General features: G+C 37.2%; 1 protein-coding gene across 2 annotated transcripts in view; it reads right to left on the bottom strand.

The window, feature by feature from the left end:
• Nucleotides 1–884: 884 nt before the first annotated feature.
• MYLK4 (myosin light chain kinase family member 4) overlaps nucleotides 885–14360 on the bottom strand; it is a 147905-nt gene continuing 134429 nt past the window's right edge. The window contains exons 12-15 of one of the 2 annotated variants that reach the window (XM_036740888.1): nucleotides 13090–13242; nucleotides 12165–12243; nucleotides 7939–8014; nucleotides 885–4704 (exon numbers count right to left, since the gene is read on the bottom strand). In XM_036740888.1, coding sequence (XP_036596783.1) covers nucleotides 7982–8014; nucleotides 12165–12243; nucleotides 13090–13242 — 265 coding nt within the window. In that variant the 3' untranslated portion in view covers nucleotides 885–4704; nucleotides 7939–7981. The remainder of the gene's footprint in view (nucleotides 4705–7938; nucleotides 8015–12164; nucleotides 12244–13089; nucleotides 13243–14360) is intronic. The other variant, XM_036740889.1, reaches the window with a different exon arrangement.

Genomic DNA, 14360 nt, shown 5'->3' with positions numbered 1-14360 from the left:
AATGACTTCTTAAACTACACAGATGTTTCTTTGGGAACAAATGGACTCCACTTTAGGAGACTTTGGACTTACATTGTAGCCAACACATTCAGAAGTATTATGTCACTCACCACCCCCAACTAAATGGAGTCCTATTTCTGAAGTTTCATGTAAAAAAAGGACTTTGTTGAAGGAGTTAACCAGTGTTCTACTCAGGAGGGATTCTCAAGCCTTCCTCTAAGGCACGGGCTCTTAACATAGAATGCATGAATTTTTTGTTAATATTTTGATATATTTGGTTTCTTTCGTAAGCCTGTATATTTTATTTTATGTATTTAAAGACATTGTTCTGAGAAGGGGCTCACCATGATTTAAGGTATGAATAGATGTAGGTATCATCCCACAAAAAGATGAACCTGTAGAATCCAGAATGGGTCCATCACTTGGGCAGTGATAATGGGAGTTGGAGGAAAGCTAGCTTAGCCCAGAGTAAGCAGTGCTATAATCTTTGACAGAATAATTATGACAACATAAGGCTGAGCATAAGTAAATTTTTGTAAGACACAAATCTTTTCTGAAAACAAGACATTGGAGATTGCTTGTTAAAGGGACACTGTGGGACTTTGAATTACTGTCCTTTGCCTTTTGCATACTATCCAGTTCTTATGGTTTCCCTTTCTACTTCCATTATGGCTGGGGTTTTTGCAAGAGGAGCGGGAGACAGATTATTTGGACCTTCCAAGGTTTCTGAGTAGGGATCTCCAAACCAAGAAAAACATCATACCACTAATGGGTTACCTGAATGCTTTTTGCCATGGGCATCTCTGACCTTACATTATTTGCAAATAATTAGGACGTCCTACTTATTAGAGTCCTTCAAATAAATACAGCCAGTCCACCAGCCACAAGGTAAATAAAATCTCTTTATTCTGTAGTGGAACATATAATAATCACTTGTGTATTTTTATGTTGACACAAAAAAAACCATTGATCTGACAAAATCCATTTTAAAAACTAGAAGTACATGCAACACAAGCAATCTCTACATTGCATAGCCTTTTCTGTATATCAGTTCTGAAAAAATACCACCAGTTGACATGAAAGCCCTGATGTCATCACTGTAGGGGTTTTTGTCAGCTGTGGCTGGCTACACAAATGTGACTAAGCAACATATTTGCATTCAGGTGGTTTGACATAATTTTTTGCCCCTTCATTTGATAATGATTGAACTATCAGCCTTCATGGAAGGTGAAACCAGCCATCAAAAGACCATGCACACAAAGCAAATTTCATTAGTCTGAGCTCAAACTAGTAGGGACAAGTAGAACTATAGAGAGATACAACAACTCTTACTTTAGGAAACAAGCTACAAAATGTTATGCAAAGATATAATCCTTAACATAAAGGCAAGCCACCTTTACCAGCCTGGCTCTGGAGTTCCTAGTGGGTGAGAAAGGAATTCAATTGTAAAGGAATAATTTCCCATTGAGTCTTGATTTTTTTATAATACACCTGGACACTTTGGTTAAAAAAACAAATTTCAAGGAGGGATTAAAATTTAGAAGTGGTTGAGACTTGGAAGGGAGGAGGAATATAACTGTAACCTGAAGGAAAACGAGCATGAAGGATAGAAAATAAAGGATGGGTCAAGAGAATAAAAGGTAGAGTTCTGCGTAATGAGAACTTGGATGTAGGGGGCCCAAAATTTCCATGGTAGCTTGTAACAGCTAGAGAAGACAGAATTGGGTAAGAACTCACATTTTGGAAACAAATCAAGAAAAAAAATGATACAACCATCTTTGTAAGATAAATAAGATGTAAATAACCACATGCACACACATTTTCCTCTCCAAATTACATTCATATCAATGAGCTGGATTATATATATACATATATAGATGCAGAATTCTCTTTTGTTAGTGTTGAAGGAAAAAAATGAAGTCAACACCAAGCTAGATAATGAATTATTAACAATAAATGCAAAAATATGTACAGTGACATAGCAGGCCAGAATTACAAAGTTAGCTCACGCAGGAAACTAATGAAGGGCTACTTATGCAGCAACCACAGGACTATGAATCATCTTCCTGTGTACGGAATCTGGATAAGTTTTAGAGATTTATAAACTACAAATGTGCACACTTTTCCCTAACTCCATCACAAGGTATGTCTTCCCTATGTTCTGGAACGCAGCATCAAGGTTCAACTTTAACCATTTGCCAAAGTTATTCGATGGAGATGTCCAATAGGAAAGCAAAACAAAATAACATATATGTAAAGTGCTTTGCAAACCTTAAAACACTATATAAATGCTATTTATTATTATTAAGAGTGAGGGAAACTTAAAAAGAGCAATAAGGCTTAAATTTTTTATCAAGAGGGTCATTTTATCTCCTTGGAAAGTTGATCACAATGACTCTGTTCATACATAATCTGCTCTATGACTCAGGTCCTTGCCTATATTTGTCCTGGTTCATCTGCTTTGCTACCCCACACCCCCACATACATCCCCGACCTGCTGGAACAGTAGAACATTGGGCAACAAGGACCTATACTTGGATCAGCCCCACAGAAGTACAGAGTCACACAACATAGCTCCAACCAATCATGGCACATTCCTCCACAGCCCTAGACTGAAATAAATTAACTATAAAACTAACACTTCCAAACTTCCTTATTAAAAGCACTCAGCTGGTGTTGGGGCACTTTCCCACCCAACTGTGGATCTTAAAACAGAAATCTAAACAAAATGCATTTCCAAAGTAGAGACTCATTTCTAAACACCTAAGTACTTCACACCCAGGAACCATTTGGGGTCATCACTGATGAATTTCACAAGGCTAGAACTCCTCAGTTTGACTTGGGGCATCTCAAATTCATGCTAGGATCTATAGAAATGGAGCTAATAAAATGGATCAAAATTTGAGCTACAACCAGTCAGGCAAGAAAATATCTGGGTAGACTTCCCTTGCTCCATAGTAGAACGCACTGTTCCATAAGGGGCTTAAAATCAGACCCTTGTGTCCTATTTAGCATTTGAATGAATGCCAGGACCCTGTGGTATATGTGATAATTCATGCATGCACTGGCTTATAACTTTCCAAATACACTGCATATCATCAGCTAAAGATAGCCCAGTAATATAAGACTTCAGGCATACAGTTTCTTTCTCTTTTTTTCCCCATAAGGAAACCAAATTAAACATTGTAAGCATAGTCATGTAAAAACGGGAGGGGAAATCAAGACTGGAACAGAAATGAATAGGCTAGAGGAAAAAAAGGAGAAAAGTATGATGGCAAGAACTTTGGAAAAGGGAGGCAGTTTCATGTCTGTCTCACCCAATACCTTTCCATGTAACCTTGGCCAAATTCCATAATGCTAATTGCTTACAGTTCCCACAAACCTGTAAAATGGGAATAAGCATTTTATTCATATGTCTTTCTTGAAGACATGTTGGAAGGACTTGCCAGACGGACATTGGAAATATGAGGGATGTCAAGAAAATTTAATCACTCTTCAATGCTAGTTACCAAATTCTTTATAAAGCAATCCCCTTCAGTATCAGAGAAAGAGCAGTGACCCAAAATAAATACATTACTGTAACTGACCCCAGCACAACAGCTATTTGGAAACACATATATGGAGGAGGTAACTGAACTTAACATTTGATATGGAATTTAGAAAGTGATATAGAATTTGGAAAACATCTTTTATTTTTAAAAATATCTCAGGTTTTTCTTTTTCAAGACTGTGGCAGGAGTTCTGCTTTTTTCTAAAAGTATAATTTGTGTGCAAGATAGCTTATTAGTCACAAGTATTTCCTTTATTCAGTATCTAATGAAATGGCTTAATAGATCAGGGAGTAGGTAGAAGCTTCTAACTGGGAATCTGTCTTCCTTGTACAGAAAACTTAATAAATGCTTCATCTTCATTGGCCAACAAATCAATGTACTGATTTTCCTTGCTTTTAAGTTATAAATTCAGTTTCACGTGTGACCTGTCATAGTTAAGTTTATTCAGACATTTGGGCTCCATGCCCCAGATCACTCCAGGACTAAAAGCAATGCCCTCCTTACCCAAGGAGACCTTGCCAGCTTGCTGCTGGCATTCATTGATGATTTCAGAACTCCTAACAAAATTAGATCAAAGTTTGGAATCTAGGGGGATAACAGATCCACTCTTTGACAGCTTTCCCCAACTCTTTCAACATGAATGAACTTTCTATGATAACAAATCAGGTGTAACAGAAGCCAAAGTAGTAAGTTTCCTGAACACACTCGATTCAAAAGAACTTTTGCCACAAAAATCTCCATTGTGTAATACTCATAGTTTAAAATTTGTTAGCATTCTTTTTCTCCCACTTCAAACATAATTTCGGGTTTGAAAATCTCAGATCATTTCAGCTCTAGCCCACCTGCCTAACTGAGCAACAGCTAACATTATGGCAAGCTCCATCGATAGCAGAGAAAGTTGTCTTCCCAAAGTAAACTACTGCAACCATCTCAGAGGTGAGGTAAAGGATGTGGGGCTCTGGTATTTACACCTCCTTGGGAACAACAGCTCTTGGTTTCCTCTTCTGGAAGCTGCCTGACTTGAAATTTAAAAAAAAAAAGAGGTGGAGTTACTACATTTGGTAAATGCCTCCAGTCACTGCTGGGGTCAAAGCATCAGAACTGCTGATTTTTCCAAAATGTCCTCCAAAGGGCAGCAACCACAGCAGTTTTCCTGCAAAGGAAACAAAATAAGGATCTTGTTGATTCAGCAGTACTTTTAAAAAATAATAATTACCTGGTTATGCTTCTTCCTACCCAGGAAAACACACACACATACATATGTATGTATATGTGTGTGTATGCATGTGTGTGTGTGTATGTCTCTATATAGATGTGTGTATATACATATGTATATATGTTGTTTACTCATTTTAGTTGTGTCTGACTCTTCATGACCCTATTTGGGGTTTTCTTGGCAAAGATACTAAAGTAGTTTGCCATTTCCTTCTCTGCCTCATTTTACAGATGAGGAAACTGAGGCAAACAGGGTTAAATGACTTGCCTAGGGTCACACAGCTGGTAAGTATTTGAGACGAGAGTTGAACTCAGGAAGATATCCTCCTGCTTCCAGTGCTTTATCCACTGCACCACCTAGCTGTCCCACGTTTGTGTGTGTGTGTGTGTGTGTGTGTGTGTGTGTGTGTGTATGAAAAAGAAACCCCTTGCCAAATCCTACTGCTTACCAAAAGTTTAAATTTTTACGCAAGATATTTTAATGCTTCTTATAACAATGAAGGCTAGATAAGGGCTTCATTTAATGAGAACTGGGGGAAGGGACAAATTTTTGCAGGACTAGCCACTCATTTCATTTTGTTTTATCTACACCCTGGGGGTCAAAGTGCAGGATGGCCATCATGCATTGGAGTGTTTCCACTGATCTGTACAATCACAGCAAACACTGAACAATCCAGGTCACAACCATCCCCTATATAAAATGGTTATCATGCCTCTGAAGCAATGCTCATAAATGGACCAAGGATATAATAGCAAGAACTGAAATGTTGGTGAAGTTGATTTTCATGGCATTTCCTTCTATACATCAAACTGCCTCTAACAAATTGTAGGAAATTTATATAGTCTAACTTACAATGTGGATTTTAAGTCATATTCATATGGCTTAGAAAAGTCTTCTTTTTTCCACTGGAATATTTATTTATCACTAGATATTAAGAATCAATATTATCTTAAGGTTGTAACATACCTTGCCAAGAAAACAATCTCAATGCTGGTGGACAGTAATATAAAGCATTCTCTTTTTTCTTTTATTTGGACTAAAGTTGCTTCAAGCACTAGTAGCTTGGATTTGCATTTATTTCACACACATACAGAGACCACAAACAATTAAAAAAAAACCCAACAGATTAAATATTGAGCAATAGACCTCCCTGGTCCTTAATGGTCAACCAAATGTCTCTGAGAAGCTGCTGTATATTTCCATTCAGTGCTAACAGTAGCAATAAAGCTAACAACCACAATACAACAGAAACATACAAAATGTCTCTTCCCAGGGTTGTGGTGGGGGCTTAGTTGATTTTCTGTGGTACAATGTGATTTTTGGGAACCCAGGAAAAGTGGGTGGCTAGTGCAAATGACCAGGGCAAAAGAGTAATGTGTTAAAAGCTCAAAATAATATCTTGTTCCAAAAACAAATTGAAAATAAATCTAACCATAGAACTCAAATACTGCATTTTAAATCAGCTCAAATGCTTAACCCTGCCCCAAATGGAAGTTCCATTGGTCTTGAATTTGATTTCAAGAACGTTAGCCTTTCACATTCTTTTCCCCCACCTCTCCCCATTCCCTACACAACCAGCCCTTGGTAAATGGCTCTTCTAAGACTCTAACCTCACTTTCTCCCACTGGTTTAGTTCCCACAGTGCTTCAAAGGTAGCACCCTTCCTTATGGTGGGAAGGTGGTTTGCGGTGAACCCTTAGGGTTTGTGGCAACTGGGAATGGATGGTTTTTAAGTGGCTGAGAAAATGCTTCTGCAATAGAAGGTGAGAGAAGAAAAGGGCAGGGAAACATGTCTAGTGTCACACAGCCCCAGACCACTTGGAGTGAGAACAAGAGTGTACAAAACTTGAAGAGAGCATAAATTCAAGAAAAGGGAGGAAAGAAAAAGAGAATCCAGTCTTTTTGTCCTGCTCTATATAAAATAAAAATAAGTCCCCCCTCCCTAATTTCTAAATTTTAATTTCTTCACATGCCTGACAATCCAGTTCAGCCATTCCAAATCTTCTTTTACTTTCCTTTAGGCCCATGAGCCAGTGATCACTAAAAAAAAGGCCAATACATATACAACAACATAATTCAGAGCAGCATTCTTTGGTAGTAGCAAAAAAACAAAAAAAAATAGAAACAGAGTAAGTGCCCATAGATTGGGGACTGGCTGAATAAATGGTTGCATGAATGCCATCAGCTATTACTGTGCTTTAAGAATCAAGGAAGAATTTAGAGAAATGTATAAATTGACAAAGAGTGAAGGAGAACAGTATGCATATGACTACAAGATAGATGAAAAGAACACTAAATCAAAACCAAACATTGAATAATTGGAATGAGCAATCTTGGCCTTGGAGAAGAGGTGATGAATTGTTGTATCCTCCTTTCAGGAGAGTTGTGAGCATTTCAGGGATTGTGAGAATGGAAATTTGCATCCACTGTAAGAAAGGGTCACTGTGTTGGTTGGTTTTACTTATCTGTGTCTTTTGATTAGAAGATGGAGCTTACTGGGTGACTGAGTGTATGTGGAGGATAGGTCTGGAAATTCTGAGGTAAATATAAGAGTCATCAATCAAATTTATTAATTCAAAAAATCAAAAATAAAAGGAGAGGGGAGAAATCCACAGTTGAACATCAATTTTACTCTCCTACTCAATAGATATAAAAGACCTTTGTATCCAACTTGTGGTATATAAAAAAAAAAAATAACCAACACAAAACAAAACACAAAGGCTCCTTTCTTAATTCTTTTCTAAGCCTTCTCTTTCCCAAAATAAATTAAGCTAGCTCTTAGTATGTAAGCTCCTAGGGGACAGGACTGTTTTCTATTTTCATTTTTCAAATATCAAGAACATGTTCATTTTGTCTTTGCATTCTCAGTACTGAATACAGTACCTTGCTTGGAGGAAGAGCCAAATAAATGCTTGGTGACTGGATTGGTTCAATCCAATCTGAGTTCTAGGATTTTTTTTGATAAATACAGGGAAGCTGTCACTGTAGGGCCATGGAGTAAAAGCAGGGCCTAGAGTTGGTGCGAAGATACTACTTTATTTTGTGCAGGAAAGCAGGCAGGTGACCTGTGTTACTGTCCTTATCATCACCATTGAGAATTTATAAGGACACCCTCCCCAGATATTCTTCCTTTTTATATGAAAGAAGAAAACTGGAGGGGCCTAGACAAACCTTCCAAGTTGGAACACTCTTCAGCAGGGTCCTCAGCCACCAGCTACTGAGCTTTGGAGCCTTGATTCTTCTTCTTCTGGGAAAGTCACAAGACATTTTGGAAGAGATTAGAGCTCTTGCTTAACTTTTCACTTGTGATATAAGCACATTTTCAAGTCATTTGCTATGGGGTGGGAGGTGGGGTATCTCTCCGTTCTTGAAACCCAAAAGACTTTATGCCATCTCCTTCATAAAGCCTTCCCTGATGTCCTCTATCAAAAATGACCTTGTACTTTAGCACATCGCATTTTGTTCCAAAACTCTCTAATGCACTTATCATACGGTATTATATTGCCTATTTCATATCTTCTTCCTAGAATATAAAGCTCCATGAGTTTATAAACCATGTTTTCCCCACATTACCTAGCACAGTGCTCTGCACACAGTAGGTGTTTAATATTTAATGAATGTACTACCATTGTGTTTGTAGTTAGTACCACACAAACACAATTGTTTTCTAGTCATTGAATGCATGTTAATTTTGTTTACCAAACTAGACTGGAAACTGAGAGAGGAGAGTGCATGCTATAGAATCATTTTATGTGCCTCCACTGGATCTAGCACAATACTAGACACATAGTAGGTACTTAAGAGGTGTGATTGACTGGCTCACTTGGTAAATGGTAAATTGGGACTAACTCTTAGTTAGATCAAAATATAGCATGGCAAATAATTTTAAAAAGGCAAATAATTTTAAAGAAACTAGTTTCCAAGGATAACTCCTTCTGAATTCAGCAATAGTATATATATTCCGAATTTCAAACATAAGTATTGAGAAGCACCCAACAGGATGCCTTGTACATTGTAGGCATTTAATAAATGTTTGTTGGATTGAATTTGTTGAGGGCATAGTATGGCTAAAGCTTTACACTCATTTGGTCCTATAGGATGAATTGACTCTAAGTAAAACTAAAAGCATTTAACATTAAGATTTTAGATTATAAGTGACCTTAAAGAGAATCCAGTTCAACTACATAGAGGAAGAAATTGACCCAAGGTTGCCAGCTAAAATTCCTACTTTTTCAATGTAAACTGAAATCTTGTTTTACAGAATAGATCAATGACCAACATTATTTCAAGAATGAATTTTTGGGGTGGAGATGAAGGAAGTAAATTGGCAAATAAGAATCTTATTGAAAAACAATATTCTATTTCATTTGAATATTGGTTAGAGATTTTGAAAAAACACATAATATGATACTTTTCTTCATTTCTCTTAGAAATGAATTTAAATGACAAAATTCACTAAAGGATTATGGGCAAATCCCATAATTCAAATCTTTTTCTTTATAAACCATTCATTTTATAAAAGAGGATTTTACTCTATTTAGATTATTGATTCTACTCTGTTACTAGTAACTGGACAAAATATCCAAAGTAGTAGGTTTCTTATGTGATTTTTTTCCTATACTGCATCTTTTTTTTCATTGTAGCTCCAGTTACCACCTCTTGTAGTTTCTGTATTTTATGTCATTGAGTCCAGGGACATTCAAATTCTGAAGAGTACTAATAGGAGAGGAAAAAGCCTACTTAGCTTGATGCTCTGATAGATCTGTGAACCAATGAGTGATATTAATACTCTTTTCTCCAGAGCAGATCACACTTCCATGTCATTTTATCCTAAGCATTTCTGGTCTATCACTTTCAATATATGCTCCATAGAGATTCTACCCATTGTGTTAAAGAGCTTTACGGTGTCCCAAAAATCTTAGTGCAGTTTTAAGCTATTAATGCTTTTTAAGCTTCAAACTGCATTAAGACTTTTGGGACATACTATATTTTGCAGATACCAATGTATCGCTTGGGCTACTAGAATATCAGATACTTGTGTGTCACTTGGGATACCAGAGTTATCACTAATGTATCACTTGAGCTGTTCATTCTTCATCCCCTTGGTTTTTCCTTTCTGGATTGTTAAACCAGTCTTTTCTGAATGATTAAAGATCTCCACTGAGCTTGGCCCTAGTGTTCTAGGACTCAAAAAGTAATCAGTACTATGCCACTTATAAAACACCTAGAAGTAATTCCTCATCTATTTGGATTTTGACAGGATCAAAGACGGGTACAAATACCTTTGGCAAGCTTATGTCTCTCTGTTTTGTGCATCATAGAGGCAGCTGAGTTCAAATTCAACCTCAGACACTCACTAGCTATGTGACCCTGGACAAATCAGTTTATTTACCTCAGTTTCCTCATCTGTAACATGGGAATAACAACCTCTCGGGATTGTTGTAAGGATAATGAGATAGCAGTTGTAAAGCATTTTGTAAACCTTAAAGGACTATATACAAATGCTTGCTACTATTGTTATCGCTAATTTTTTTATAATCAGGTGATTGTTAAAAAAAATTATATCTATTGTTGTATCAAAGAACCATGTAATATTTTAACATTCATAGAAGACTTTTTTTAAGAAACCCTTTAAGATTTCATCTCATTGTGCTGGACAGTGGCATTCTCAGAGAGCTGGGCCTAGAGTGAAGAAGACCTCAGTTCATATCTGCCCTCAGACGCTTACTAGCTATGTGACCCTGGGCAAGTAACTTAACTTCTGTCTGCCTTAGTTTCCTCCACTGTAAAACAGGGACGTATTTTATAATAGTACCTACCTCTCAGTGTTGCTATGAAGATAAAATGAGATAATATTTATGAAATACTAAGCACAGTGCCTGGTGCATAGTAGGTTCTGAATAAATGCTTATTTCCCTCCTTCCTACCAAATCAAATGGTATATTGAAAAATTTTTAAAGCTATAAACATATACTCTAAATGCATCAGCTAATTGTGTGACTATGAAGCTATAGTATATGATAAAAAATTATCTGTAAAAGTTTACCTATTCCCTTTTCATCTTTATCACAAATAACCTAAACATATGCAGAAATCATTATCAAAGATTTTCCAGAGATGCAGTTTTTTTGGTAATAATGTGATGTGCAATCATTTTCAACCTTTTGTATTTGACTTCTAAGGCCCCCTTCAGCTCTTAATCTTCCTCTTTCAGATATCTTAAAAACCAATCACTCACATGTAATTGGGGAAAGAATAAAATATTATAATAAAAATCATTCAGTGGTTTTAAAGTTATTCCACGTTAGGGACAAAATTTTATACATATTTGGTCATCTAGTCTTCCCAACTTCATAAGTGCCTTGTCTACTTCCTCACATGGCACACTGGATTTACTGAAGTGGTTGATGCCAAGTGTTGTGGTTCCACTATTATCCATCCAAACCGGCCTCCCTTCTGATCTCTAAACTTGAGTGGCCATTTCTCCCAAATGTGTCTTTGTGCAGGCTTTCCCCCATGCCATTAATAAACTCTCTTCTTTTTAGAACTCTTCCACTCTCTGGGGGAAGGAAGCCTTCCCCAGATCCCCCTCCCCTCAGCTGCTACTGCCTTCCCCACTCAGATTGCGTTCCATCTGCTCCATACATATCTTGTATGTATCTAGTTATTTAAATGTTGTCTCTTTCATTAGAATGTATGATATGTAAAGACTGAAACTTTTTTGCCCTTCTTGGTATCCTCAGTACTTAGCACAGTGCCTTGATATTATTTGGTATTTTTAAAAATCCTTATTCACTGATTGGCTGATGAAAGGTTCCCCTCCATCAAGTTCTCCTCCAGTGATATCTCTCACAAAAAGCTTTCACTGATGCTCCCAATTATTATGGTTCTCTACTTCTCTAAACTGTACTTACTAATCAGTGTAAGTGACTTGAGGGCAAGAATGGAGCCTTATTTCATTTTTATGTGTTAATTTCTAATACTTAGCATGAGTTCCTAGACAGAGTTGGGCTTTAAAAATGTTTCCTGTAAGAAATAGAAAAACCCTTGTTCTGGTCTTGGGTCCACCATTTACTAGTTGGATCACTTGGATAATTCCCATCACATCACTGGATCTCAGTTTCCTCCTATATAAATGATGGAGGTGAACCAGATGAAGTCTAAAATTCAGTCTGGTTCTAAAGTTCCATGAGTCTGAAACTATCATGTGCTCAAGAACTCTGAGTTTAAAAAAACAAACAAGTTTTAAACCATTTGCATCCAACTTAAAATCTGGTGGCTAATATGACACAAAGCAATGGAAAAAACTTCAAAACAGATGCATGTGCTTCTAACATCTGGTCAGCAGAGTAAAGAGGAAGATTTTTAAAACTGCAAGAAATATAAAAGTTGGCAACCTGTGAGCTGAGTCTGCGATGAAGACTGTGGTCTGACAACCATGGATGCTTCAAGGCTTCACTTGCACTTATTCTCCAGCTAAAGGGGAAAATAAGAGTTTTGTTAAGTAAGTGAGGCATGTCAGTCTTGGAATTCTGAGGTTCCTGAAGGAGGGAAGACATTCACCATCTGAGCACTCCCTGGAAAATAGTAACAAGTAACAGAAATATCATGAATTTATATTGTGTCTTTACCCCCATAAGAGCAACTGTTTCCTCTTACTGACTAGATTTTTATATTCACCCTCTTCCTGCAAAATAAGCATGTCATGGGCAGTGTCAGTGTTGCTCGACGTTGACCTAATCACTGAGGGGATAAAGGAATCCTGAAGCAAGGGATGGGGCAAAGAATCTCCATTTCTGGAGATCTTTTTATGATGGAATAAAAGTTATCTACCCTGAAAAGTTTAAATTAGAGCTCCCTTATTTTCCTTTTATTTTCTCATCTGTATGTATGCCCAGTATCCAATTCCCCTCCCACCCTGCATTAGAATATAAGCTCTTTGAGATCAGAGGCTGTATCATTTGCTTCCTTATATTCCCAGTGCTACTCCAGGGGAAATCAAGCTCCCTAGCACCTTTATGCCTCTCAAATTCAACTCATAATTCGGCTTCACTCTTTTCTGTCCCCCTGAAGTATGGATTAATGATGGTTTAATATAATAACAAATAGAAAGCTTATCACTTAAGTACTTGGCTAAATTATTTCTTGGCAAACATAGAACTGGAGCAAATGCTGCCAATAATGTTCTATCTATAAAGCTGCACCAAAATTGTAAGTAGTGCTGAAATCATTTGGTGATTATTAGGCTGAGAGTTCCTAAGAATATTTCATGGTGAATTGGCCACCAATGCACTTCAAAGTTTTGCAATTAGTTAGGATTACCTCTTCTCCTTAATCAGAAGTTTAGAGATGAATTCCTTGCCCTCTTCAGAAGTGTCTTGGAATTCTTCTTCGTCTAAATCCCACCTACAAGCCAAGATGTTGTTTAGTGTCTCAGCATCATTATCGCCCAGGAAAGGAGACAATCCACTGAGTCTGAAAGACAAAAACAGAGAAATTTTAGAATGCCTACAGATATGTTTTTCCCTTTGACAATCATGGTATAGTGGATAGAGCCCTGGACTTCAAGTCAAGATGATCTTTGTTCAAATTCTGCCTCAGACACACTAGATACTTGACCCTGGACAAGTCACTTATCTCTCTGGGCCTCAGTTCCTCAATCTGTAAAATGAGGTAGTTGGATTAGATGGCTTCTAAGGTCCCTTCCAGTGCTAAATCTATGATCCTATGAATTCAATTCAGTTTAATGTTCATTAAACATCTGTTTCAAGCCCTGGGGAAAAAGATAAAAATAAAACCATTCCACCATGATAGGTAGGGCAGTGGAAAGAGCCCTGGGTCTAGAATCAGGAAGAGCTGAGTTCAAATATGATCTTAGACACTTGCTAACTGTGGGACCCTGAACAAGTCACTCAACTTCATTCTGCCTCAGTTTCCTGAGCTGTAAAATGAAGATGATAACAGCACTTACTTCCCAGGGTTGTAGTGAGGTTCAAATGAGATATTTGTAAAGTGCTTAGCACAGTGCCTGGCACATAGTAGGTGCTTAATAAATGCTTGTTTCTTTCCTTCCTTCCATCCTTAAAGAGCTTACATTCTGCTAGAGAGACTAAACTTGTACACAGAAAAGCAGATACAACGTGATACTAGAAAGATAATGTAGGAGATGGTACCTGGGCCATATATCGAAGACACAGATCACTTGAACAAAGGCACAGAGCTGGAAAGTGAATTTGTTGTAAACCAGAGAATTGGCCAGGTTAGACAGAATGGAGAATGTGTAAAGGGGAGTAATGAGAAATCAAATTGTAAAGGAAAATGGGAGTCACATTGCAGAGTGCAATAAATGCCAGCTGAGGATCTTGTATGTTAAAGGATATGTTTCTATGTTATATATTTTGTAGGTATATGTTTGTGTGTTACTTTGTATGTCATTTGTATCTTAGGGGTAACAGGAAGGCCTTGAAAAATTTTAAAGGACAGTAATATGATCAGAACTAGCATTAAGGAAGATGGGAATTAGGGGCTAGGACTGAACCTGTTATTATATCAAAATGAAGAACTACCTAATGAGTACCTACTATGTGCCAGGC

Source organism: Trichosurus vulpecula, chromosome 1, assembly GCF_011100635.1.
Source record: "Trichosurus vulpecula isolate mTriVul1 chromosome 1, mTriVul1.pri, whole genome shotgun sequence".
NCBI lineage: Eukaryota > Metazoa > Chordata > Mammalia > Diprotodontia > Phalangeridae > Trichosurus > Trichosurus vulpecula.
This window is presented reverse-complemented; position numbering and strand designations above follow the sequence as displayed.